Source organism: Leucoraja erinacea, chromosome 17, assembly GCF_028641065.1.
Source record: "Leucoraja erinacea ecotype New England chromosome 17, Leri_hhj_1, whole genome shotgun sequence".
Taxonomy (NCBI): Eukaryota; Metazoa; Chordata; class Chondrichthyes; order Rajiformes; family Rajidae; genus Leucoraja; species Leucoraja erinaceus.
Window position 1 is genome coordinate 36338035 of NC_073393.1, and position 22916 is coordinate 36360950.

A 22916-nucleotide genomic window follows, 5' to 3' on the forward strand; every position below is an offset into this window, starting at 1 on the left:
TAAGTTTGTGGCTTAGAGATTTAATCAAACAGTGCATGTTCTTTAAGTGGCATATTATTGATTTCAGACCTGACTGCTCATTAACCATAGCATGATCTTTAATCAGTCGCTTGCATGTGGATGACACAAATACATATAGATCATGTGAACCACAAACAAATTATATGAATTTGCATGCAACACCTAACTTTGGCCTACTCTGTTAAATTGAATCAAATCTCAAATATGTAATTACAGGAGTGTGGCATGTGATTTGAGAGAACAAGTTTGAAATGAGGTGAGATTGGAAAGGTAGATTTAATATGGGTCTGCCATCACTCTCAATGATCTTCAATTTGATGATCGTGTGGCAGCTGAGACCATAATCAGCAGTATACTCTTTTCCCAACTGAGCCTCTAGGCACAATAACATCTCCAACAAGCCACTCTGTTATTTTGCCTTAACTTGAAGCTGTATGCTGCCTTCCTCCGCAAGAGAGAATATTTGACCTTAAATGGATATGTGAAGTCATTGCATTTCTGGTGACACTGGTACCAAATCATTGCAATATCCGTCCCCGACTGGCGTTGCAATTTCATTCTTTACAGCTTCCTAGGCCACTTGATTTGCAGGATCTAACTTGCGGAGTGAGGCCTCTTTCACCAAGATTTTGAAGTCTGGCTTGGTGAATGTGGGTGGTCCTTCCCATGGTAAACTGCTGAAAATGCTTCCCCAGCTGTAGAATCACTTCCAGCAGTCTGACGGAGTCTCGACCCGAAACGTCACCCATCCCTTCTATCCAGAGATGCTGCCTGTGTCAATATTCTCCACAGCAGTATGAATATTGACTTCTCTAACCTCAAGTAACCATTGTTTGAATCCCTGTAAACCAGCATCTACAGTTCCTTCTTACACACTTCCAGCAGCGGTTGGGTCCAATGGCCATCTCCTTCGTAGAAAATGCAGGCATGTTGCCAGCCTTATCTGGTTAGTTTCAACAGGTGTCCAAGAATCCTAATTGTACACTAGATTACACTAGACTATGTTTACACGGGAGGGCTGGTCCCCCCAACTCAATATTCCACCTTTCCACCACTTCCAATATTGGCTCTAGGCACAATAACATCTCCAACAAGCCACTCTGTTATTTGAACTTTAACCTGAAACTGTATGCTGCCTTCCTCACCTGCCTGTGGGCCGAAGGGACTGGTTTCCAGAGGGCTACTATGGACATTGTGGGCCAAATAGATTCTTGGGCTGGCAGCTCAGTCACTCGGGCCTGGTGGGCTGGCAGCTCAGTCACTCAGGCCTGGTGGGCTGGCAGGTCAGTCACTCAGGCCTGGTGGGCTGGCAGCTCAGTCACTGAGGCCTGGTGGGCTGGCAGGTCAGTCACTCAGGCCTGGTGGGCTGGCAGCTCAATCACTCAGGCCTGGTGGGCTGGCAGCTCAGTCACTCAGGCCTGGTGGGCTGGCAGCTCAGTCACTCAGGCCTGGTGAGCTGGCAGCTCAGTCACTCACTGCCAGAATTTCTGCCCAAAACAGGTGAGAGATTGTGAGAGAGAAGGGGAAAGGGTGAGACTGTGAGAGAGGAGGGGAAAGGGTGGAGTAGACATTTTTCATATTTTTCTGCAGATCACAGCAATGAAGGAGGAAAGTCTATCCTGGCCTGGATCTCACAGGGAGCCAATGAAAGGAGGGAGAAAAATACTGGGGTGAGGTTTAATACTTGTAGAAGGAATACTTACTGATGGGCCGGGCCGAAGCGACTCCTCCTGGGCTAGTACAGACCTGATGGGCCAAAAATGGACTTTCCCCATTGCAGTTGCAAGCACATATTCTGGACTTTTCCAGGCCTGGCACGGGCCTTTTGGGCCAAAATTCCTCACCTGGGCTAATAGGGTCATTTTGGGCAAAGGGGACTGATTTCTTGGCTAATAGGGGCATTGTGGGCCGAAGTTAGTGGTTTCAGGCAGGCCAAACAACATTTCCTTTCATTTCCATTTCACTTTCAAACACAGAGCAGGCCAAACAACTCATTTCATTTCCATTTCCATTTCAATTTCAAGCACAGGGCAGGCCAAACAACTCATTTCATTTCCATTTCCATTTCCATTGCAGTTTCAAGCTCAGGGCAGGCCAAACAGCTCATTGCATTTTCATTTCATTTCCATTTCCATTGCAGTTTCAAGCACAGGGCAGGCCAAACAGCTCATTGGATTTTCATTTTATTTCCATTTCAGTTTCAAGCACAGGTCCGGCCAAACAGCTCATTGCATTTTCATTTCATTTCCATTTTCATTGCAGTTTCAAGCACAGGACCGGCCAAATAGCTCATTGCATTTTCATTTCATTTCATTTTCCATTGCAGTTTCAAGCACAGGGCAGGCCAAACAGCTAATTGCATTTTCATTTCATTTCCATTGTAGTTTCAAGCACAGGGCAGGCCAAACAACTCAAACAATTTCATTTTCGTTAAGTGCTAACAAATCATTTATAGCAAGTACATTGCAGACTCACAGTTCAGTTGATTCACAGCTTAGAATATCACAGTTGTGGCTTCTCCCTCGCGATCTTCCAGAGCGACTGACTCGCGTCCAGGCATCCGGGGTTTTATATTCCTGCCCCCCATCGTAGTGATTGACTGGCGAGAGGACCAATCAACTGATCTCAAGATTTTTTAAACATACTTTTTTTATTTTTCATCAATTGGAAACATCCTCAGGGCTGCCTCAGCAGAGGAGGACTAGGGTAGCAATTTGTCTAAAATCAATATACAGCGCAGACAGGAACTGGTCAAGATGAGGCTTTTAGTTATATAGATATGCTTAAAAGTGTGCCAATGTGAAAGACATTGTTTCTCTAAAATACTCAAATGCCTGAACAAGATGAAAACATGATAATCAAGCAACGCTAACACTGGGAAAATATAACATGTTCCCTTACAAAGTAATTCTTTGAAAAGCTATGGGCTTGGAGCTTGCAGCGTGGGACACATCCTATCAATTGCTTCCAGCTACCTTTGTGATTATACATAGTCCTCATCAGCTGCTCCTTTTACAAGATGCTTATTATTGCAGGCTCACATAGATAGAGACCGAATGCACCATAACTTTGTACTTTTCTTTCAAACACAAGCACAGAAAGTGATGCCAAGGAGTACAGATAATTAGCAAGAAGTGTTGATATTGGACAAATCATGGGCAGAAGTCACCAGGACTAGGTACAAGTGGATAGCAACAAAAATATGTGAAGGAGAAAGAGCTAGCGAAGTGATTGTGCTGGAGAGGGTGTGGAGGACACACATCAAGATGTTGCCTAGGTTGGAGCATTTTAGTTATAAGGAAAGACTGGGTAACATTGTTTAGCCTGATGCAGATGTGACTGGGAGATGATGATAGAGGTATACAAAATTATCCAGGGTATTGAGAGAGTATATAGAATTGTGGAGATATGAAGAGGGCAGGTGGGAGGTTTGGATGGAATCTGAGGTGGTGGAGCTAGATATACTCAAAACATTTAACTATCTAAACACATATTTGAAACCCATGCATAGAAAGCTATAGGGTAAATGGGATTTGTATAGGTAAGTTCAATAGTTGGCATGTGCACAGTTGGGTATGGGGTGTTTCTATGTTATAAGACACTGGGACTCAAAAGGAAATGGCTCATCATTGTGGAAGCATGTGTATTGGCTGAAATGGGCAGACTTTTGGTGCTGAGCCTTCACCCTATTTCTTTTCTGATCAATGTAATAGTCCATCTATCGATGAACAATCAATACTTGGTGATGATCAGCACATTCAATTAATGTTGAATCTTCTTTATGGGAATTATGAGTGGTCATAAGAGTAACGTTTCTTAATGATGATTAAATTGTCATCGCGAAGATCAGAGCTGCATAATCACTATCTATAGAAGACCAAATGATCATATGAAAAATCATATAAAGTATTTTTGCATATCCATCACTGGATGATATCACCTCTGCATGCCTGCCTACTCCACAACAATGCTAATAGCCAACTGGAATAAAATGTCTGGGCAGTTGCCAATATGATGCAGGCAGCTACCTAGTCCATACACGCTTGAGCTAATTATTGGATTCACAAGCAGGTCCCACTAACTCCCTCTCTTTCTCTGCCCCTCTTTCTCTCTCTCTCTTTCTCTCTCACGCTCTCTCTCTCTCTCTCCCTCTCTCTCTGTCCCCTCTCTCTCTGTCCTTCTCTCTCTCTCCCCCCCTCCCTCTCTCTCCCTCTCTCTCTCTCTCTCTCTCTCTCTCTCTCTCTCTGCTTCGGAACTGGCACAGATCATGGAATCCTTAGCTGATATCATGGAATCTTTAGCTGATGAACTTTGGATGGTGGAAAACCTCAGAGGATGTACATAAGTGTTTAGACAATGTATTACTCATCTGAGTTCATCTCAAATGGTGTTTTCTGCTCACTATTCATTTACAATGCTCCCATCACTACCAACCAACAGGACAGGTAGCATCCCCCGGCAGGCCGCTGCAGCGGAGCCTGTGTCGGTGGAGCCCACAATTGAGGACGTAGCCCGCATGCCGCGAGTCAACAGAGCCTGCTGCTGGGTCGGTGTCTGGAGAGGACCTGGCAGCGTTAGTGGAGCGGTCGGTGTGGTGGTCAGTGGTGGTGCCAATTGACAGACAAGGATGGACCATGTGGAAGTGAGGACACTGCTGCCAAGGGAAGGCAAAGGAGGACCTGGAGTGGGGAGACTGCCTTGAGGGGGGGAGGGGTAGAACAATGGACAATAGAGGACCTGGCATGGGGGGGGGAGGGGAGGGGGGCACTGTGAGGGAGAGCGGGGGGGGGAGAACAAAAGGGGGAACTGGCATGGGAGGGGGGGGGGGAGTTGTAACATTTTTAAGCGCCCCTTGTGGGCAGCTATTTGTGTACCTTGGCTGGGAAGGGGGGAGGAGGGGGATGGAGAGAAGGAAAGCAAGGGTTACTTGAAGTTAGAGGAGTCAATATTAATGCCGCTGGGATGAATATTGACTTTTCTAACTTCAAGTAACCCTTTAAGGAACAAATCAGGACAAAAGGACAGTAAATATGTATCGGAACAAAAACAAAAGTTTAGAAATAGAAAAAATGTTTAGAAATAGAAAAAATGATTTACAATTTACAATTTACAGCGCCTGCAAATATGTCCACCATTGCACTCAAAAATGCACTCAGCTGGCGATGATGGGATCTGCTTGGAGATGTGAAAGCTGAGGAGGAAGAATCAGACACGATCTTCAACAAGATGTACCTTCAGGCAAGAAACAGCAGGAGAATAGATCATTGGTATCTTTGTCCAGCTTCTCCAGAAAGAGATTCTGGGAAATACACTAACTGTGAATAGTTTCTGATGGCATCCTATCTTTAGCATAGTTATCATCATAAAAATATTAGCTACAACAATGGTTTCTGGAAAGAATAAGTTCATTTCAAGTGAAGGAAAAGCTACATTGGCTGAATCCTCACCCTCAGACATATCTTTAAAAGGTGAAAAAAGTTCTCCTTTAAAACCGAGATGAGGAGAACTTTTTTTCACACAGAGAGTGGTGAATCTCTGGAACTCTCTGCCACAGAGGGTAGTTGAGGCCAGTTCATTGGCTATATTTAAGAGGGAGTTAGATGTGGCCCTTATGGCCAAGGGGATCAGAGGGTATGGAGAGAAGGCAGGTACGGGATACTGAGTTGGATGATCAGCCATGATCATATTGAATGGCGGTGCAGGCTCGAAGGGCCGAATGGCCTACTCCTGCACCTAAATTCTATGTCTATGTTTCTATGTCAGGCTGAAGGGAATACCTAATGTCAACTTTCCAGACTTCATTTTGAATTTTTCTGAAAAATCCCCTGTTCATATTAAAATCTCCCAGAAGAACATCATAAAACTCCTATACAGAACTCTGTATGCAAGGTTAGCTGCAAGGTTAAATAATATGGGCAGTGAGGCAGACTTCAGTCTCCTTTCAAACCATCAGAAAGTCATGCAGACTAGACTGATGGATTGGCTGAGATGGCTCAAAGGGTGAGAAATGAAAGAACTGAACCATTGATAATGAATCAGAAGAGAAATACCAATCCCTTCACCATCTCAAGAAGAGATGAATTAGTTAATCTACCAGAGAAATAAGATAGCAACAGAGAGAAGGTTTCCTTATCCATGTTGAACATCTGGACATCAGAGCAGGTAGCACCATAGAAAAAGCTAAGTATCTTCAACAGGGACACGTTTACTGACTTGTTGTATGTCAAACACTGAAGCTTTTTATATAAAGAACTCACAAGCTGGAGGTCTTCTAAAGCAAATATTTGTGGAGGATCTTTGGATTTTTTGTTCTAAAACAAATTTCAAACAAAGAAATACACCAGAGGACAAATGCAAAGAGTACTGTCCAAACAGTGAAAAGGCAGAGATCGCATAATGGCGCGCAGCCCAGAATAGCCATAAAATGGACACTACATCAAAGTGATTGCTTAGTGGAGGCATCGCACAAAAGAGCAGAGAAAGATGTGAAGATGTGCTTGATGCTATCATCAGACAGTCCACGCTCTGTCTACAGTGATGGAAACTTATGGGCACAAAGAGGATGGAATTTTCATCCATTTTCATCTGCATTAGATCATGATTGAGTTCATAAGTTTGGATTATAATGTGCATTTTCTGAAAACTTGTATTACTGCTTCAATATGATTGCTAGTGTCAGAGAAAGGGCAAGCCACTTTTGATGGCAAGCGGTCAGATCTCATCTCTGTAAATGGAGAATTGTGTTTGAGGTTTGTTTCATTTGTTAGTGATTTCTTGTAGAAAATGTAGGATGATGCTTGTATTTCAGGAGCAGACCTGCAGATGTTAAATGCGTGAAAGAGAAACAATCAGCTTGCCAGAGATCCAAGTTGAAATTAGGGGTGCAACAGTTACAAGGTTTCTGGCACAAGTTCTTTGGTGAAACATTTTACCTCCTATATTTGAGGGAGTAAAACTGCCCCCTGGGCAGTTGTCACCTTTTGCTATGAGTCTTTCTCACCCTCCTCCTCCCTTCTCTAACTCCTTTCCCTGCATTCTCCTAATCTTACTCAATTTCAAGACATAACCTATCAGTGAAGCCATCTCTAAGAGTGACTTCTATGAACTTAATTGAAAAGCAAAACATCGTAGATACTGGAAAACTGAAACGAAGGAACAGGCATTGATGGGGATACTAAGCAGTACAGGCAGAACTATGGAGAGAGAAATAACATTTCAGGTCAATGAACCTCTATTAGTAAAGGACAAATGAGAAAACAAAAATGTTTTAAACTGAAGGGATGGGAAGGTTAAAGTGAGGAAAGTGAATCAAGGTTGTCAAGCTGAAACAATTAACTTGCAATCCTAAGAAATTAAAATGTATATTTATTAACCATAGTTGATATAACTGGACATATGTAAAATCGAGGATAGTGAACAAAGGCATTGGGTGGTAGTTGGTGGTTGGCATCCGCCCCTCTACAAGAGATGATGGTGCAGTTTTGACATTTTCCTGGCTGGAGAGAATATTTCATCTGTGGTTGCAATTCCTGCTGTGACTGACTCGGCCTATCCTTGACAAGTATTAGGAAGAGGCAGGTAAAAAAATAACAAAATACTGCAACTGTGAAATGGAGAACACAGTGCTAGTTGGAGATTTGAAATAAAAAGGAATGTTTGAAATACTGAGCAGTTCAGCAAGCAACCATGAATTAATATTACAGGTGGATGAAGTTGAACTTGAACTAGCAAATTCTAACAAAGAGAAATGGTTGGTTATCTGAATTACAAAATTTAAATTCAAATTTTGAAATAAATAAAAAAGATTTCAGCGATAGCTAGGCCACATTCTGCAGCCTGCCCAGTTATGCAAGGACAGAACATTGTGTGAGCTGAACCAAGGCATGTTACTGCCTTCAAACCAATTCAGAACTCGCCAAGATGTGTAACTGTAAACATCTCAAAAACATAAAGCATTCAAACAAAATCTGAAGTCTGAGCAATGTTTGTTTTATCAAATGACAGAGACAAAGAACACGAAGGAGATAGAGAACGTTATGGTGTCAGGCCAATAACCTCTCCCTCGAAGTCAGCAAGATGAAGGAGCTAGTCACAAAAACCTGGAGGAACTCAGCAGGACAGGACTGGAGAGGAGGAATGGGTGACGTTTCAGGTCACGACCCTTCTTCAGACTGGTCAGAGATCAGGGAAGCGAGAGATATAGACGGTGATGTGGAGAGATAAGAACAATCAATGAAAGATATGCAAAAAAGTAATGATGATAAAGGAAACATGCCAATGTTAGATGTTTGTCGGGTGAAATTGAGAAGCTAGTGCGACTTGTGTGGGGGAGGGATAGAGAGCGAGAGAGAGAGAGAGAGGAAATGCCGGGGCTACCTGAAGTGAGAGAAATCAATATTGGGCTGTAAACTGCTCAAGCAAAATATCAGATGCTGTTCCTCCAATTTGCGTTTAGCCTCACGCTGATAATGGAGGAGACCGAGGACCGAAAGGTCTGTGGAGGAATGGGAAGGAGAAATGAAGAGTCCAACACCCGGGAGATCAGGTAAGTTCAGGCGGGCTGAGCGAAGATGTTCTGTGAAATGTCTAGGTTTGGTCTCGCCGATGTATAAGAGTCCACATCTTGAACAACGGACACAGTAGATGACGTTGGAGAAGGTGCCTAACCTGCCTAATCTGAAAGGACTGTCAGGGTCCCTGGACAGAGTCGAGGGAGGAGGTATAGCGACAGGAGTTGCATCTTCTGCGATTGCAGGGGAAGGTACCAGGGGAGGGGGTGGTTTGGGATGGGTTAACCAGGGAGTTGCAGAGGGAATGGTCTCTGCGGTAGGCGGAAAGGGGTGGAGATGGGAAAATGTGGTTAGTGATGGGATCCCGTTGGAGGTGGCGGAAATTTCGGAAGATTATTGGTTGTATTCGAGGGATTATGGGGTGGAAGTTAAGGACTAGGGGGACTCTGACTCTGTTGCGACTAGGGAGAGGGGGAGCAAGGGCAGAGCTGCGGGGTACTGAGGAGACATGAGCGAGTGCCTCATCTATGATGGGAGAGGGGTTCCCTAAAGAATGAAGACATCTCGGATGTTCTAGTATGGGACACCTCATCTTGGCACAGATGCAGCGTAGATAGAGAAATTGGGAGTAGGGGATAGAGTCTTTGCAGGGAGCAGGGTGGGAAGAATGGTAGTCAAGATAGCTGTGGGAGTCAGTGGGCTTGGAATAGACATCAGTCAATATATTTCCTGTGATAGAGACTGTGAGATTCAGAAATGGGAGGGAGGTGTTGGAAATGGTCAAGTAAATTTGAGTGCAGGATGAAAATTGGTGGTGAAGTTGATGAAGTCTATGAGTTCTTCATGGTTGCAAGAGGTAGCACCAATACAGTCATCAATGTAATGGAGATAGGGTTTGGGGATAGGGCCAGTGTACGTCAGGAACAGGGATTGTTCAACGTACCTGAGGGCTTGTTAGTGACTTCGGGAATACATACCCCAACCAGCACCAATGGTGCAGATATGGAAATTGTTGGAAACATTTTCCTTGGCAATAATATTACCAATGATCTGTCGTGGACCAACCACGTTGATGTGACAGTCAAGAAGGACAGTCCTTCCATAAGCAAGGGCACTGTTGAATTCACTTCTACCCCATTGAGGACATTGGACTTTTACTAAGGGACTGATGCGCTACAATGCTGAGAACTATATTCTGCACTCTGTATCTTCCTACTCCCTCTATTTATCATACTTGAGTTTGAACTGAATGTATCTACTTACAGTGTATCTCATCTGTTTGGACTGCATGCAAAACAAAGTTTTTCATTGTACTTTGCTATTACTGACAATAATAAACCTACACATGATTAAAAACAAGCTAGTTTCATTTTGTTCATCAAAGGAAATAGATTCTGGAAGACAAGCACACAATGAGAAAGATCTTTTAAAATTTGTTAAAATCCGTAACATTAAATAGTTAAAAGAGCGGCACCTGATTTGCCCAATCTTGCCAAGGCCAAAAGCAACACAGCTTTAGCATTTCCAAAACAAAGACAACACAGCTTTAACATTTCCAAACTATATTTTCAAAACACATTAAGGGCACTGATAGGTCAGTAAAACTACTCACAGTTTAGTAGACATGTGTTCAGTTGTATTCACAGCTCAGACTGAGAAACGTGACCCTCTCGCTCCCCCCATCTTGCAGAGACTGACTGAGGCACTCAACACTTCGTGGTTTTATAGTCCCTCCGGAAGGGGCGTGGCCTTCAGGAGAGAGAATCTCAACATTTTTTAAACACTAATAACTCTTATTTTTCATCGATAGGAAAAATCCTCTTGTCCTGTACAGCGGAGGGGGACTATGAGTAAGATGGCCAAAAATCACAGCCATAAGTGGCAACATTTAAAAAAAAATCAATATACAGAACAACAGGAAGTGGTTAAGATCAGACTTTTAGTAATATAGATATGGCTGCTCCAATTCATTTTTCTGGTCATTGGTTTATACATGGAATCAAAGTGATGCAGTAAATAAGGAGACTCTTTCATCCATCGTTCCAGTGATGTTTCTTTGGTATCTTGTCCAATTACAGTTTTCCCAAACCGTCACCCAACAATTGATAATAGACAATAGGTGCAGGAGTAGGCCATTCGACCCTTCGAGCCTGCATTGCCTATCAACATGATCATGGCTGATCATCCACAATCAGTATACCGTTCCTGCCTTCTCGCCATATCCCCTGACTCTGCTATCTGTAAGAGCTCTATCTCACTCTCTCTTGAAAGCATCCAGAGAATTGGCCTCCACTGCCTTCTGAGGCAGAGAATTCCACAGATTCACAACCCTCTGTGTGAAAAAGTAAATGGCTTACCACTTATTCTTAAACTGTGGCCCCTGTGATTCCCCCAACATCGGGAACATGTTTCCAGCCTCAAGCGTGTCCAAATCCTTAATTCTGTATTACTAAAAGTCTGATCTTGACTGCATTTGGCCCACTGTGGTGCGATTTCCGAGAGAACGCCACCACCTGTGGGCGTCATTTTTGGCCACCTCACTCAGAGCCCTCCTCCGCCTTCCGGGACTGGAGGATTTTTCCCATCGATGAAAAATCAGAGAGATATAAATGTTTTTTAAAAAATCCCCATTCTCTCTGCTGCCCCCGCTGGCGGCAGGTGGGAGGGACTATAAAACCTGAAAGTGTAGTCCCTCACTCAGTCTCTGCCAGACCCAGGAAGCGAGAGGGTCATGGCTCTCTGAGCTGCGAATAACACTGAACGCACGTCTACTCCACAGTGAGTCCCCTCGATGCGGCTGTAAGGTGCCTGCTGCCCAATTGTTTGCCTCACCTTATTAACAAGTTTGTGTTCACAAAATGAATTTTTGTTGTCGGGTGGCTGCTGCCCAATTGTTTGCTCCCCTTTTTTTTTGAACAACATTTATTGACATAACAAAATACACATACAGACCAAACAAAAAGACACACAAAGGACAATTGCAAAAATGACAAAATACAAATCACCTAACCTCTATTAGCATCGCATCAGATCCTCTTAACATTCTATCATTGAAGCATCTTATGCCTGTGAATAAGATGCCTCGCCTTTTTAACAAGTTTGTGTTCACAAAATGAATTTTGGTTGTCGGGTGGCTGCTGCCCAATGTTTGCCTTGCCTTTTTAACAAGTTTGTGTTCACAAAATGAATTTTGGTTGCCTTGGCTTGGCTTTTAAAATCGTTGCAACAGTCGGCTGCCAGCCCAAGAATCCATTCAGCCCACAATGTCTATACTAGCCCTCTGGAAACCAGTACCTTCAGGCCACAACACCCATACTAATTAATTAATTAATATTAATAATTGATAATTAATAATAATTAATAATTTTATTTATAGAGCACTTTAAAAACAAACATAGCTGCAACAAAGTGCTGTACATCACTAATCATTGACAAAAAAGTTAATACACACCAAAAATAACAATCAAAAGAAATAGTAGGAAAAGACATGTAAAATAAAGAAACATCAAAAACACCAAAAACAGAAGCAAAGCCTCAGGCATGGTCAAAAGCCAGGGAGTACAAATGTGTTTTAACACTGGATTTGAAGATGGACTGTGAGGGGGCCTGTCTGATGTGCAACGGCAGGGTGTTCCAGAGTGCCGGAGCAGCAACAGAGAAGGCTCTATCCCCTCTGAGCCTCCGACTAGACCTCGGTACCTCCAGGAGCAGCTGACCAGCTGACCTGAGGGACCGGGCAGGAGCGTATTGGTGGAGCAGCTCAGAGAGGTAAGGCGGGGCGAGCCCATTCAGAGATTTAAAAACAAATAACAGTATCTTAAAATGAACTCGAAAGTGCACCGGGAGCCAGTGTAGGGAGGCCAGAATTGGCGATATGTGCTCCCTCTTTCGAGTCCCTGTTAAAAGGCGAGCAGCAGCATTCTGAACCAACTGGAGACGAGCCAGTGAAGAACGAGCTTCACCAAAATAGAGCGCGTCACAGTAATCCAGCCTAGATGTAATAAAGGCATGGATTACTGTCTCAAAATGCTGCCGCTCGAGAATGGGCTTCACCTTCGCCAGCTTCCTTACATACATTCTAGCGCAACAGAAAGCCCCCCACCCACTGGCGAGCAATATTGGAATTGGTGGAGAGGTGGAATATTGCGTTGGTGACCAGCCCTCACGTGTGATGCTGGGACCCAACGGGTCCCACTTAGTCTAGTAAATTCATATGTTTAGATTTCCTCTCATCCTTCTAAATTCCATTTCCTATCTCAAGAAATTCTATTCTATTTAGGAAATTGCAGCAGCACGATAAGATACCCCTTACCAATCAAAAATGACTGATGTACATTTACAGTGAAGTCACAAATAACCCCTGTACTATATGCCTTAAGAGCTACTACTCCTCCTCCTTTCCAAACGGCCAAGTGAAGGAGACGCTTCTGTTGCCCAGCGAGCGCTTGGTCCCGCCTCCCCTCGCTCATGATTGGATGCGTCCTTTCCAGTACCCGCTCCTGGTTCGCCGGGGGACGCGTCAGTCAGGGTGCGTCCCTCCCACCGACGTCATCGCGCCGGCCATGGTCGCCCGGGCTTCAGCGGCGGCCAATGGCGAGGCGTGAAATGGCGTCGACAGGTTGCAGAGGCAAACACAAACTGCAGTTTGAGCGGAGTTGATGCCTTTCACACAGCGGCTCGCTTATTACCGCAAGCCCTTCCGTCAAAACGGTCTCCTCAAAGTTTTGGACGTCGCTGTTAAATCCCACAGCCCGGACTGTGTGAGAGAAGTGGTGTCATGTCCCATAGTGTGAACGTCAACCGGCGGTGGGGCAGAGATGCTGAGGCGGGAGTTGAAGAAGGCCAAAGCGGGAGAACTGGAGCATCTCCTGGCCTTCTCGGTACAGGTGAGACAGCAATAAAAAACGGAAAATACAAAAAACGGCATACAACGGTAAACTGTATACGAGTAAACCGTTTGTAAAAACAATGTTCTGATTTATGTGTAGGGAGGAACTGCTGATGCTGGATTACACCGAGGGTAGACACAAAATGCTGGAGTAACTCCGTGGGTCTAGAGAGCATCTCTGGTGAGAAGGAAATAGGTAATGCTTCGGGTCGAGACCCTTCTTCATGCGGTCTATTGGCAGTCTCGACCCGAAACGTCACCTCTCCCTTTTCTCCAGAGATGCTGCCCAAAGATTATACAGGAGAGCTCCTCTATAATCTTTGATGCTGCCTGATGCTGCCTGACCCGCTGAGTTACTCCAGCATTTTGTGTCTATCTTCTGATTTGTGTTATTTGTTGATTAACTGTTAATCTGAAATCAAAGGACTTGATTCGTATTATAAATAAATTTTCTTCCTAAACATAACAAATTATTTCATGATTATACAAATAGAATAGCGGATATCTACCGGAACTATTACCTATTTATAAACTTGGTGAAGCATTATTTTCATAATAAGGGCATTTTTACTTTATACAATGGGCCAGCTGCAGAGCAATCGTAAAGACGTGATGACCTCCAAGAAGTTTCCTTTGGGATAGACAAAATTGCTGGAGGAACTCAGCGGGTGAGGCAGCATCTATGGAGCGAAAGAATAGGTGACGTTTCTGGTCGAGACCCTTTCATCAGACTGATTCCTGGGATGTCAGGACTGTCTTATGAAGAAAGACTGGATAGACTTGGTTTATACTCTCTAGAATTTAGGAGATTGAGATTGAGATTGAGATTATAGAAATTTACAAAATTCTTAAGGGGTTGGACAGGCTAGATGCAGGAAGATTGTTCCCAATGTTAGGGAAGTCCGGGACAAGGGGTCACAGCTTAAGGATAAGGGGGAAATCCTTTAAAACCGAGATGAGAATAACTTTTTTCACACAGAGAGTGGTGAATCTCTGGAACTCCCTGCCACAGAGGGTAGTTGAGGCCAGTTCATTGGCTATATTTAAGAGGGAGTCAGATGTGGCCCTTGTGGCTAAGGGGATCAGGGGGTATGGAGAGAAGGCAGGTACGGGATACTGAGTTGGATGATCAGCCATGATCATATTGAATGGCGGTGCAGGCTCGAAGGGCCGAATGGCCTACTCCTGCACCTAATTTCTATGTTTCTATGTTTCTATGTGGGGGTGATGTGCGGGAAGAAGAAAGGAAGAGGCGGAGACAGTAAGCTGTGGGAGAGCTGGGAAGGGGAGGAGGGAGGAAGGAGAAAGCAGCGACTACCTGAAATTGAAGAAGTCAATGTTCATACCGCAGGGGTGTAATCTACCCAACGAAATATGAGATGCTGCTCCTCCAATTTGCAGTGGGACTCACTCTGGCCATGGAGGAGGCCCAGGACATAAAGGTCGGATTCAGAATGGGAAGGGGAGTTCAAGTGCTGAGCCACTGAGAGATCAGGTTGGCCTGCGCTTGGTCTCACAGATGTAGAGCAGTTGACACCTAGAACAGCGGATGCAATAGATGAGGTTGGAGGAGGTGCAGATGAACCTGTGCCTCACCTGGAAAGACTGCTTGGGTCCTTTGATGGAGACGAGGGGGGAGGTGAAGCGACAAGTGTAGCATTTCCTGCGGATGCAAGGGAAAGTACCAGGGGAGGTGGTGGTTTGGGTGGGAAGGGACAAATTGACCAGGGAGTTTCGGAGGGAGCAGTCTCTGCAGAAAGGGGAGGAGATGGGAAGATGTGGCCAGTAGTGGGATCCTGTTGGAGGTGGCAAAACTGTCGGAGGATTATCTGTTGTATGTGACGGCTGATAGGGTGGAAGGTGAGGACAAGGAGGACTCTGTCCTTGTTACGAGTAGGGGGATGGGGAGTGAGAGCGGAGCTACGGGATATAGAGAAGACCCTAGTGAAAGCCTCATCTATAGTCAAAGAGGGGAACCCCCGTTCCCTAAAGAATGAGTACATCTCCGATGCTCTGGTTTGGAACGCCTCATCCTGGGTGCAGATGCGGCGTAGACAGAGGAATTGGGAGTAGTGGATGGAGTCCTTACAGGAAGCAGGGTGGGAAGAAGTGTAATCTGGAAACTCTCACAGAATCGGTGCTGGACTATATCAAGTTCTGCATCGGAAATGTGACTGTAGACAAAAACATACGGGTTTTCCCAAACCAGAAACCCTGGATGTCCAGCCAGGTCCGCACACTCCTCAGAGCCCGCGATGCTGCCTTCAGGTCAGGTGACAGAGTTCTGTACAGGGCTGCTCGAGCCGATCTGAAAAGTGGTATTAAAAAAGCCAAGGCGGACCATAAGAGGAGCATAGAGTCCCGCAATAATACACGGGAGGTATGGCGGGGCATACAAGACATTACCAACTACAGAGGCTGTACCACAAAGTCAGAAGACCTGAGTGCGCTGCTGGCAGAAAAGCTAAATTGCTTCTTCTCCCGCTTTGAAACATCACAACAGCAGCACTCACCTGCTACAGCCCTGTTTCCACCCTCACCTAGCTCCTGTACTACTCCACTCACTGTCAGGGAACACGATGTCAGACGGGTGCTCCTGGCAGTGAACCCCAAGAAGGCTACCGGCCCAGATGGAGTCCCTGGTAAGGTGCTCAAAGCGTGCGCCCACCAGCTCACTGCCATCTTCACCAGAATTTTCAACCTCTCCCTGGCCCAGGCAGTTATTCCGTCCTGCCTAAAATCAGCCACAATCGTCCCTGTGCCGAAGAAGTCTACCATCACCAGCCTTAATGACTACCGTCCTGTGGCCCTCACTCCGGTAATCACGAAGTGCTTCAAGAGGTTGGTCCTCCAGCACATCAAGGACTATCTACCACCAGACTTCGACCCCCACCAATTCGCCTATCGCCAAAACAGATCCACGGAAGACGCCATTACTGTAGCTCTCCACTCTGCGCTGAGCCATCTGGAGCAGGGGCAGAGCTACGTCCGGTGCTCTTTGTGGATTTTAGTTCAGCCTTTAATACAATCATTCCAGACATTCTCATTGGTAAACTGGTCACTCTCGGCCTCCCCACTGTCACATGTGCCTGGATAAAGGATTTCCTCACCAACCGGCCCCAGACTGTGAGACTCGGCCCCCACCTCTCCTCCACTTGCAGGTTGAGTACCGGTTCCCCACAGGGCTGTGTGCTAAGCCCCCTCTTATACTGTCTCTACACCTACGACTGTAGCCCGGCCCACAACAACAACCGCATCGTCAAATTTGCTGACGACACTACTATGGTCGGACTTATTTCGAAGGGAGACGAGGCAGCCTACAGAGAGGAAGTCCTGAAGTTGACAACCTGGTGCTCAGAAAACAATCTGGCTCTGAACACCAGGAAAACAAAAGAGCTCATTGTCGACTTCAGGAGGCACAGCACCGACTTAGCCCCCCTACACATCAACGGCGAGTGTGTGGAGAGGGTCAACACCTTCCGGTTTCTCGGCGTCCATATCGCTGCTGACATCTCCTGGACGGACAACACGACAGCGGTCATCAAGAAGGCTCAGCAGCGGCTGCACTTCCTGAGGGTCCTCAGGAAGCACAACCTGGACTCTAACCTGCTGCTGACCTTCTACCGCTCGTCCATCGAGAGCCTGCTGACATACTGCATTACAGCATGGTATGGCAGCTGCACCATGGCAGACAGGGAGAGGCTTCAGACGGTAACCAGGACAGCGCAGAGAGGATCATTGGCTGCCCTCTCCCCTCCCTGATGGACATCTACACCTCCCGCTGCCTTAGCAGGGCAAAGAAGATCATCAATGACAGCTCCCATCCTGCGTTTGGACTGTTCGACCTGCTGCCCTCTGGAAGGCGCTATAGGTGCATCAAATCCAGGACAAACAGACTCAGGAATAGTTGCTTTCCGAGAATTATATCTACTATAAATTCAAATTCACACATGCACTGACTACACCGCCCAACACGGACTTCCATCTGTATATATGTATATATGTATGTAGCGCCGCAGAATTTGTGCACCTATTCCCGCCCCCCATCTCCCTTCTGTTTTTTGTTTTTTCGGTTTCTTGTTTTTTGTGCTAAATTGTATGTATGCACTGAGTATGAGCAGCTTTCAGTTTCACTGTACATGTATAGTGACAATAAATGGCATATCATATCATATCAAGATAGCCATGGGAGTCAGTGGGTTTGTAGTAGATGTTGGTCAGTAGTCTGTTACCTGCGATGGAGATAGTGAGGTCTAGAAACAATAGGGAGATGTCGGAAATGGTCCAGGTGAATTTGAGTGCCGGATGGAAGTTAGTGGTGAAATGGATGAAGTCAGTGAGTTCTGCATGGGTGCAGGAGGTAGCACCAATGCAGTTGTCAATGTAGTGGAGGTAGAGTTTGAGGATAGGGCCACGGTACGCCTCGAACAAGGATTGTTTGGCGTACCCTACAAAGAGGCAGTCAGAGCTGGGGCCCATACCTACGCCTTGGATTTGGAGGAAATGGGAGGAGTCAAAGGAAAGGTTGTTGAGGGGAAGGACCAGCTCTGCTAGGCGGAGGAGAGCATTTGTAGACGGGGATTGGTTGGTTCTGCGGTCAAAGAAGAAACGGAGGGCTTTAAGATCCTCCTGGTGGGGGATGGAGGTGTAGAGTGACTGGACATCCATGGTGAAGATGAGGGAGTGGGGACCTCGAAAACTGGTCATGGAGGAGACGAAGATTGTGTGAGATGTCTTGGAAATAGGTGGGGAGGGATTTGACCAAGGGGGATTGGATGGAGTCGAGGTATGTGGAAATAAGATCTTGTGTGATATATATTTGTGCAACAAATGATAAGGAATTAAATTTGAAGAACCTGGTCTTGATTAGTACAGGTGTCAAGGGTTATGGGCAGAAGGTAGGAGAATGGGATAAGGAGGGAGAGATAGATTAGCCATGATTGAATGGCGGAGCACCCTTGATGGGCCGAATGACCTAATTTTGCTCCTACCACATATGACCTTATGACATAATATCTGTAAGGCACTTAAAACATTTGTATCCCTTGTTTCTGTATGAAATTATTGTATGATGCGATTTCTTATTGTAAGAGTTATTAAAGGGAGAAATGATAATGGTTGGCTGAATATTTTCAGTGAGCGAGAATTTAGACAAAACACCATTTACGAAGGTCAAGACGAAGTTGGGTAGCACTAATTTATTTTATTAGATTTATCTATTAGGCTAGTATAATTTGACCACAACAAAGATTTGCATGGGTTGCTGACTGTTTATTCTCAAATGTATTGTGTGTGTTATGGTAATTGAATCTTGAAGATTTTAATCTTCGAAATCAAGATTGTCAAGTGTGTTTATCTGTTATATGCACCAGATGTGAACTGGAACAATATATATTCTTGCTTACTGCATACCACCCTGGCCACACTCTCGTCCAGCTGTTAGCATTGGGAAGATGGCACAGGAGCTTGAAAACTGTTATCTCCAGGTTCAAGAGCAGCTTCTTCCCATCCCAGGTTCTCAAAACAACCTGCACAGCCTAAACCACTATGGACTCTGCCTACTTTGGGTGTTTTCAATACCGTGGTCTACTTTACAAAGGATAACCGTTTTTATGTATTATTGTTGTTGCACCTATTATGCCTGTAAAGCTACAGCAAGTAAGAGGTTCATTGTTTCCTGTGAAGCTGCAGCAAGTAATAATTTATTTGATCCAGTTCATATCCGGTGCATGTAACAGATAAACACTCCAGTCTTGATTTGATTGTGATAATGTATATTAACATATAACACATGCATATATTTCAGAATAAACAGCCAATAATCCATGCAAATTTGTATTGTTGTTAAATTATAAGGGCCTAATCGATAAATCTGTTGTTTGTGTTCAGTACTTTTAACAAGTAAAATAAACTAAATTACAATAGTTGACTTTCTGAGGCTGCTCTTCCTGCAGATGCCTTCCATAGAGGAAGAGGGGTGGGGGTGTGGTAGGGGTGGACAGTACTTGTGATGGGCTGGGAAATGTTCACCACTTTTTGCAGTCTCCTACCTTTTTGGGCATTCAAGTCAGGTGCCAAGCCAGGCTGTTTTACAACTGGTCAAAATGCTGTAGATGTTGTAGACATTCAGTAGAGTATTTGACGATATGCCAGATCTCCTCAATCTTCGAAGGAAGTTGCGATAGACACTCAATGATGTAGTAATACAGCAGATCAGGCAGCATCTCCAGAGAAAATGGATAGGTGACATTTCGGGTCAGGACCCTACAAGGAAGTAGAGATGTCAGTAAGGTTTCTTTTTGATTGCAACAATATACATGTGAATGAATGATTACTATGTAATGTCTAATACAATTTGACATGTACAAGTTCAGTATGTATGAAAAGATTTTGAGTTTTTATTCTCCACAGAATGTGACTTCTCTGTCAAAATCAGCATTTAAACCATTGTCCTTGACGATGATAACAGGTTGCCTTTTGAAGTGCTGCAGTTCTTTTGAGCGATGTTTTGTGAAAGATATCAGAACATGTTCGGTCAGCAATGAAGGAACAACGTAACCAAATCTAAATGATGTATAACTTGGATCAGTATACGTAATTGCAGGCAGTTAACTTAATGAATTTGAGTGATGTTATTGAAGAAGTCTTAAGGGCCTGTCCCACTTTTTCAAGACCTAATTCACGACCTTTTTTACTTGTGGTCATTTTTCATCAGGCTAGAAAAAATGCCTCGACCTACTTGATGCCACTAGTACCTATAACTGGCATCACGGCCTGCTATGACCTACCTACGACCTCCTACGAACTTGTGACGACTATGCTGCGAGTATGACTCAAGGGCAAACTCGGCAGAGGTCGTAAAAGTGGGACAGGCCCTTTTGCAGGTGGTTGGTGATTTTTTTTTTAATAGTCCAAACAGTAGCAATGGTGCCACAATGATAGAAGACAAAGTCAAGCGTAGATCTAGAAAATGGAAATAGTCATTTTCTTCTTACTATTTGGGGAAAAAATAAATCAAATGATGGTCTTGTAGCATCTTGTAATTGAATAATCTAGGCTAGAAGAATGTAAACGAGGTTAGCTCCAACAAAAATTGGCAAATCTCATATGAATTACCAAGATCATCTTGCTTTATAATTGGTAGTTGCCTAGGGTACTCTTGAGAAATGTGAATACCCTGAGGATTTTTGTTTTTGCTCCAAAAGGTGGCCAAGGGAAGAGATTGAACTTTTTTTCGCCTTCCATCACAGTGAGGAACATGGAGTCTCTGTAGTGGATGTTTATGTTAAAATGTGTTCTGTTGCTTTTTATTTGTATGACTGACTTGGCAAATGAAATTCCTCGTGTTGCAAAACATACATGGCTAATAAAGTATTATTGTGATTGTGATCCTTGGTTGAGTGTTCATCTCATTCAGCAAATTGGTCATTTTTTTTCCATATATGCAATCATTATTATTCCTGGATGTTCTCATTAATGCTATAAATTATTTTCATACTGACATATGGTACATTGATGAAAACCTGAGTAGTAATTGTCATGCTATTTGATGGCTGGTCTCCTTAATAGCACATCATATCCCTCCAGCCTGTTGGTTCACTGGGTCACTGAGAGGCCTGAATGGTAAAGCTGCTATCTATTATAGGGTTATAAGATGAAGTATTTTGTGACTGAAGGCAAAGATAACAATGACTGTTTGGTTTGGAGCCTCAACACCAATTGAATTGGGCTAGTTGTTGATCTCTAACTAAGAAATTAGCTACTTACAAAGGGGATCCAGCCAGTGTGTAGGAAGGAACTGCAGATTCAATTCAATTCAATTCAACTTTAATGTCATTGCACAAATACAAGTATGGGTACAACGAAATGCAGTTTAGCGTCAGTCCGTAGTAGTAGTGCAATATAGAAATAAAAATACAGAATAATCAAACAATGTGGACGGAGGGACTGGAGAAATCTAATGGCGGGATCCGAGTTCAGCAATGTGATGGTATTACTGTAGAAGCTGTTCCTCATCCTACTAGTACGAGACCTGAGGCTCCTGTACCGCCTCCCTGATGGGAGGAGGGCAAACAGTCCATGGTTGGGATGGGAGGGGTCTTTAATGATCTTCCCGGCCCGTCTCAGACACCGTTTTCGGTGTAGGGCATCCATGGCAAGGAGCGGGGCACCGATGATGTACTGCACGGCTTTCACCATCCGTTGTAGTGCCTTCCTGTCCGCTACAGTGCAACTGCTGTACCATACCGTGAAGCAGGTGGTCAGGATGCTTTCGATGGTACAACGGTAAAAGTTGGTCAGGATCTGGGGGGACAGGTGAGCTTTCTTGACCCTCCTCAGGAAGTAAAGGCGCTGCTGCGCCTTTTTGATCAGCTTGGAGGTGTTGAGGGACCAGGACAGATCCTCCGAGATGTGTACCCCAAGGAATTTGTAGTTGGAGACGCGCTCCACCTCAGTCCCGTTTATATGGATGGGGGTATGTCTGCCCCCTCTGATCTTCCTGAAGTCGACAATAATTTCCTTCGTCTTCTTGGAGTTGAGGACGAGGTTATTGTTGGCACACCAGGCTGCCAGGTGCTGGACCTCATCCCTGTAGGTTGACTCGTCATTGTCACTGATCAGTCCTACCACCGTGGTGTCGTCGGCAAATTTAATGATGGCGTTGGATCCATTCTTAGGGATGCAGTCATGGGTGAAGAGGGAGTAGAGGAGAGGGCTGAGCACACAGCCCTGTGGCACGCCGGTGTTCAGTGTTATAGTGGAGGAGGTGAGGTTGTTGACCCTAACAGACTGTGGTCTGTTGGTGAGGAAATCCAATGTCTAGTTGCAGAGGGAGGTGGAGATGCCAAGTCCGCAGAGTTTGGTGATCAAGCTGGCGGGGATGACAGTGTTAAAGGCAGAGCTGAAATCAATGAACAGCAACCTGATGTAGGTTTAAACCGAAGATAGAGACAAAATGCTGGAGTAACTCAGTGGGACAGACAGCTTACAACCCAGCGGTGAGAGTTGGGGGAGGGAGACAGATAAGAAAGGGTAAGGTGTGAAAACACAAGTCAAGGGGAAGCTGATCAAGGAAAATGTAGAATAGTTCATTGTTAGCTGAGGGGAAAGTGACAACGAGGCATACAATCAGTAAAATGTATCGGTAGGACAGTGAAACTAGTCTGAAAACTAGGTAGGGGGGATGGACCGAGAGAGGGAAAGCAAGGGTTACTTGAAGTTAGAGAAATCATCTTCATACCGCTGGGTTGTAAGCTGCCCAAGCGAAATATGAGTAACAACAGCTTGAAAAGAACACAGCACATGGGATTCAGAGCAAGTTTGCAAATTGAATCCAAAATTGACTTGTAATAGGAATGGAGGGTGATGGTGGCAGGCTGATTTTGTGATTGGAATTCTGTGACCAGTGATGTGCCGTATAGGTCAATGTTGAGACCCTTGCTGTTATTTATTTATTTATATATTCGTGTTCTCTGAAAAATTACTATTATCTCCAA

General features: G+C 44.7%; 1 protein-coding gene and 1 long non-coding RNA gene across 2 annotated transcripts in view; one reads left to right on the forward strand and one right to left on the reverse strand.

The window, feature by feature from the left end:
* LOC129705408 (uncharacterized) overlaps window positions 1-22916 on the reverse strand; it is a 130674-nt gene that overhangs the window by 13814 nt on the left and 93944 nt on the right. Inside the window, exon 3 of the long non-coding RNA XR_008724907.1 lies at window positions 19470-19683. This is a non-coding gene — a long non-coding RNA (uncharacterized LOC129705408). The remainder of the gene's footprint in view (window positions 1-19469; window positions 19684-22916) is intronic.
* The window catches only part of LOC129705407 (putative leucine-rich repeat-containing protein DDB_G0290503), a 558220-nt gene continuing 548245 nt past the window's right edge, over window positions 12942-22916 (forward strand). Inside the window, exon 1 of the mRNA XM_055648958.1 lies at window positions 12942-13417. Within this exon, the coding sequence (XP_055504933.1) occupies window positions 13309-13417 (109 nt within the window). The 5' untranslated portion in view covers window positions 12942-13308. The remainder of the gene's footprint in view (window positions 13418-22916) is intronic.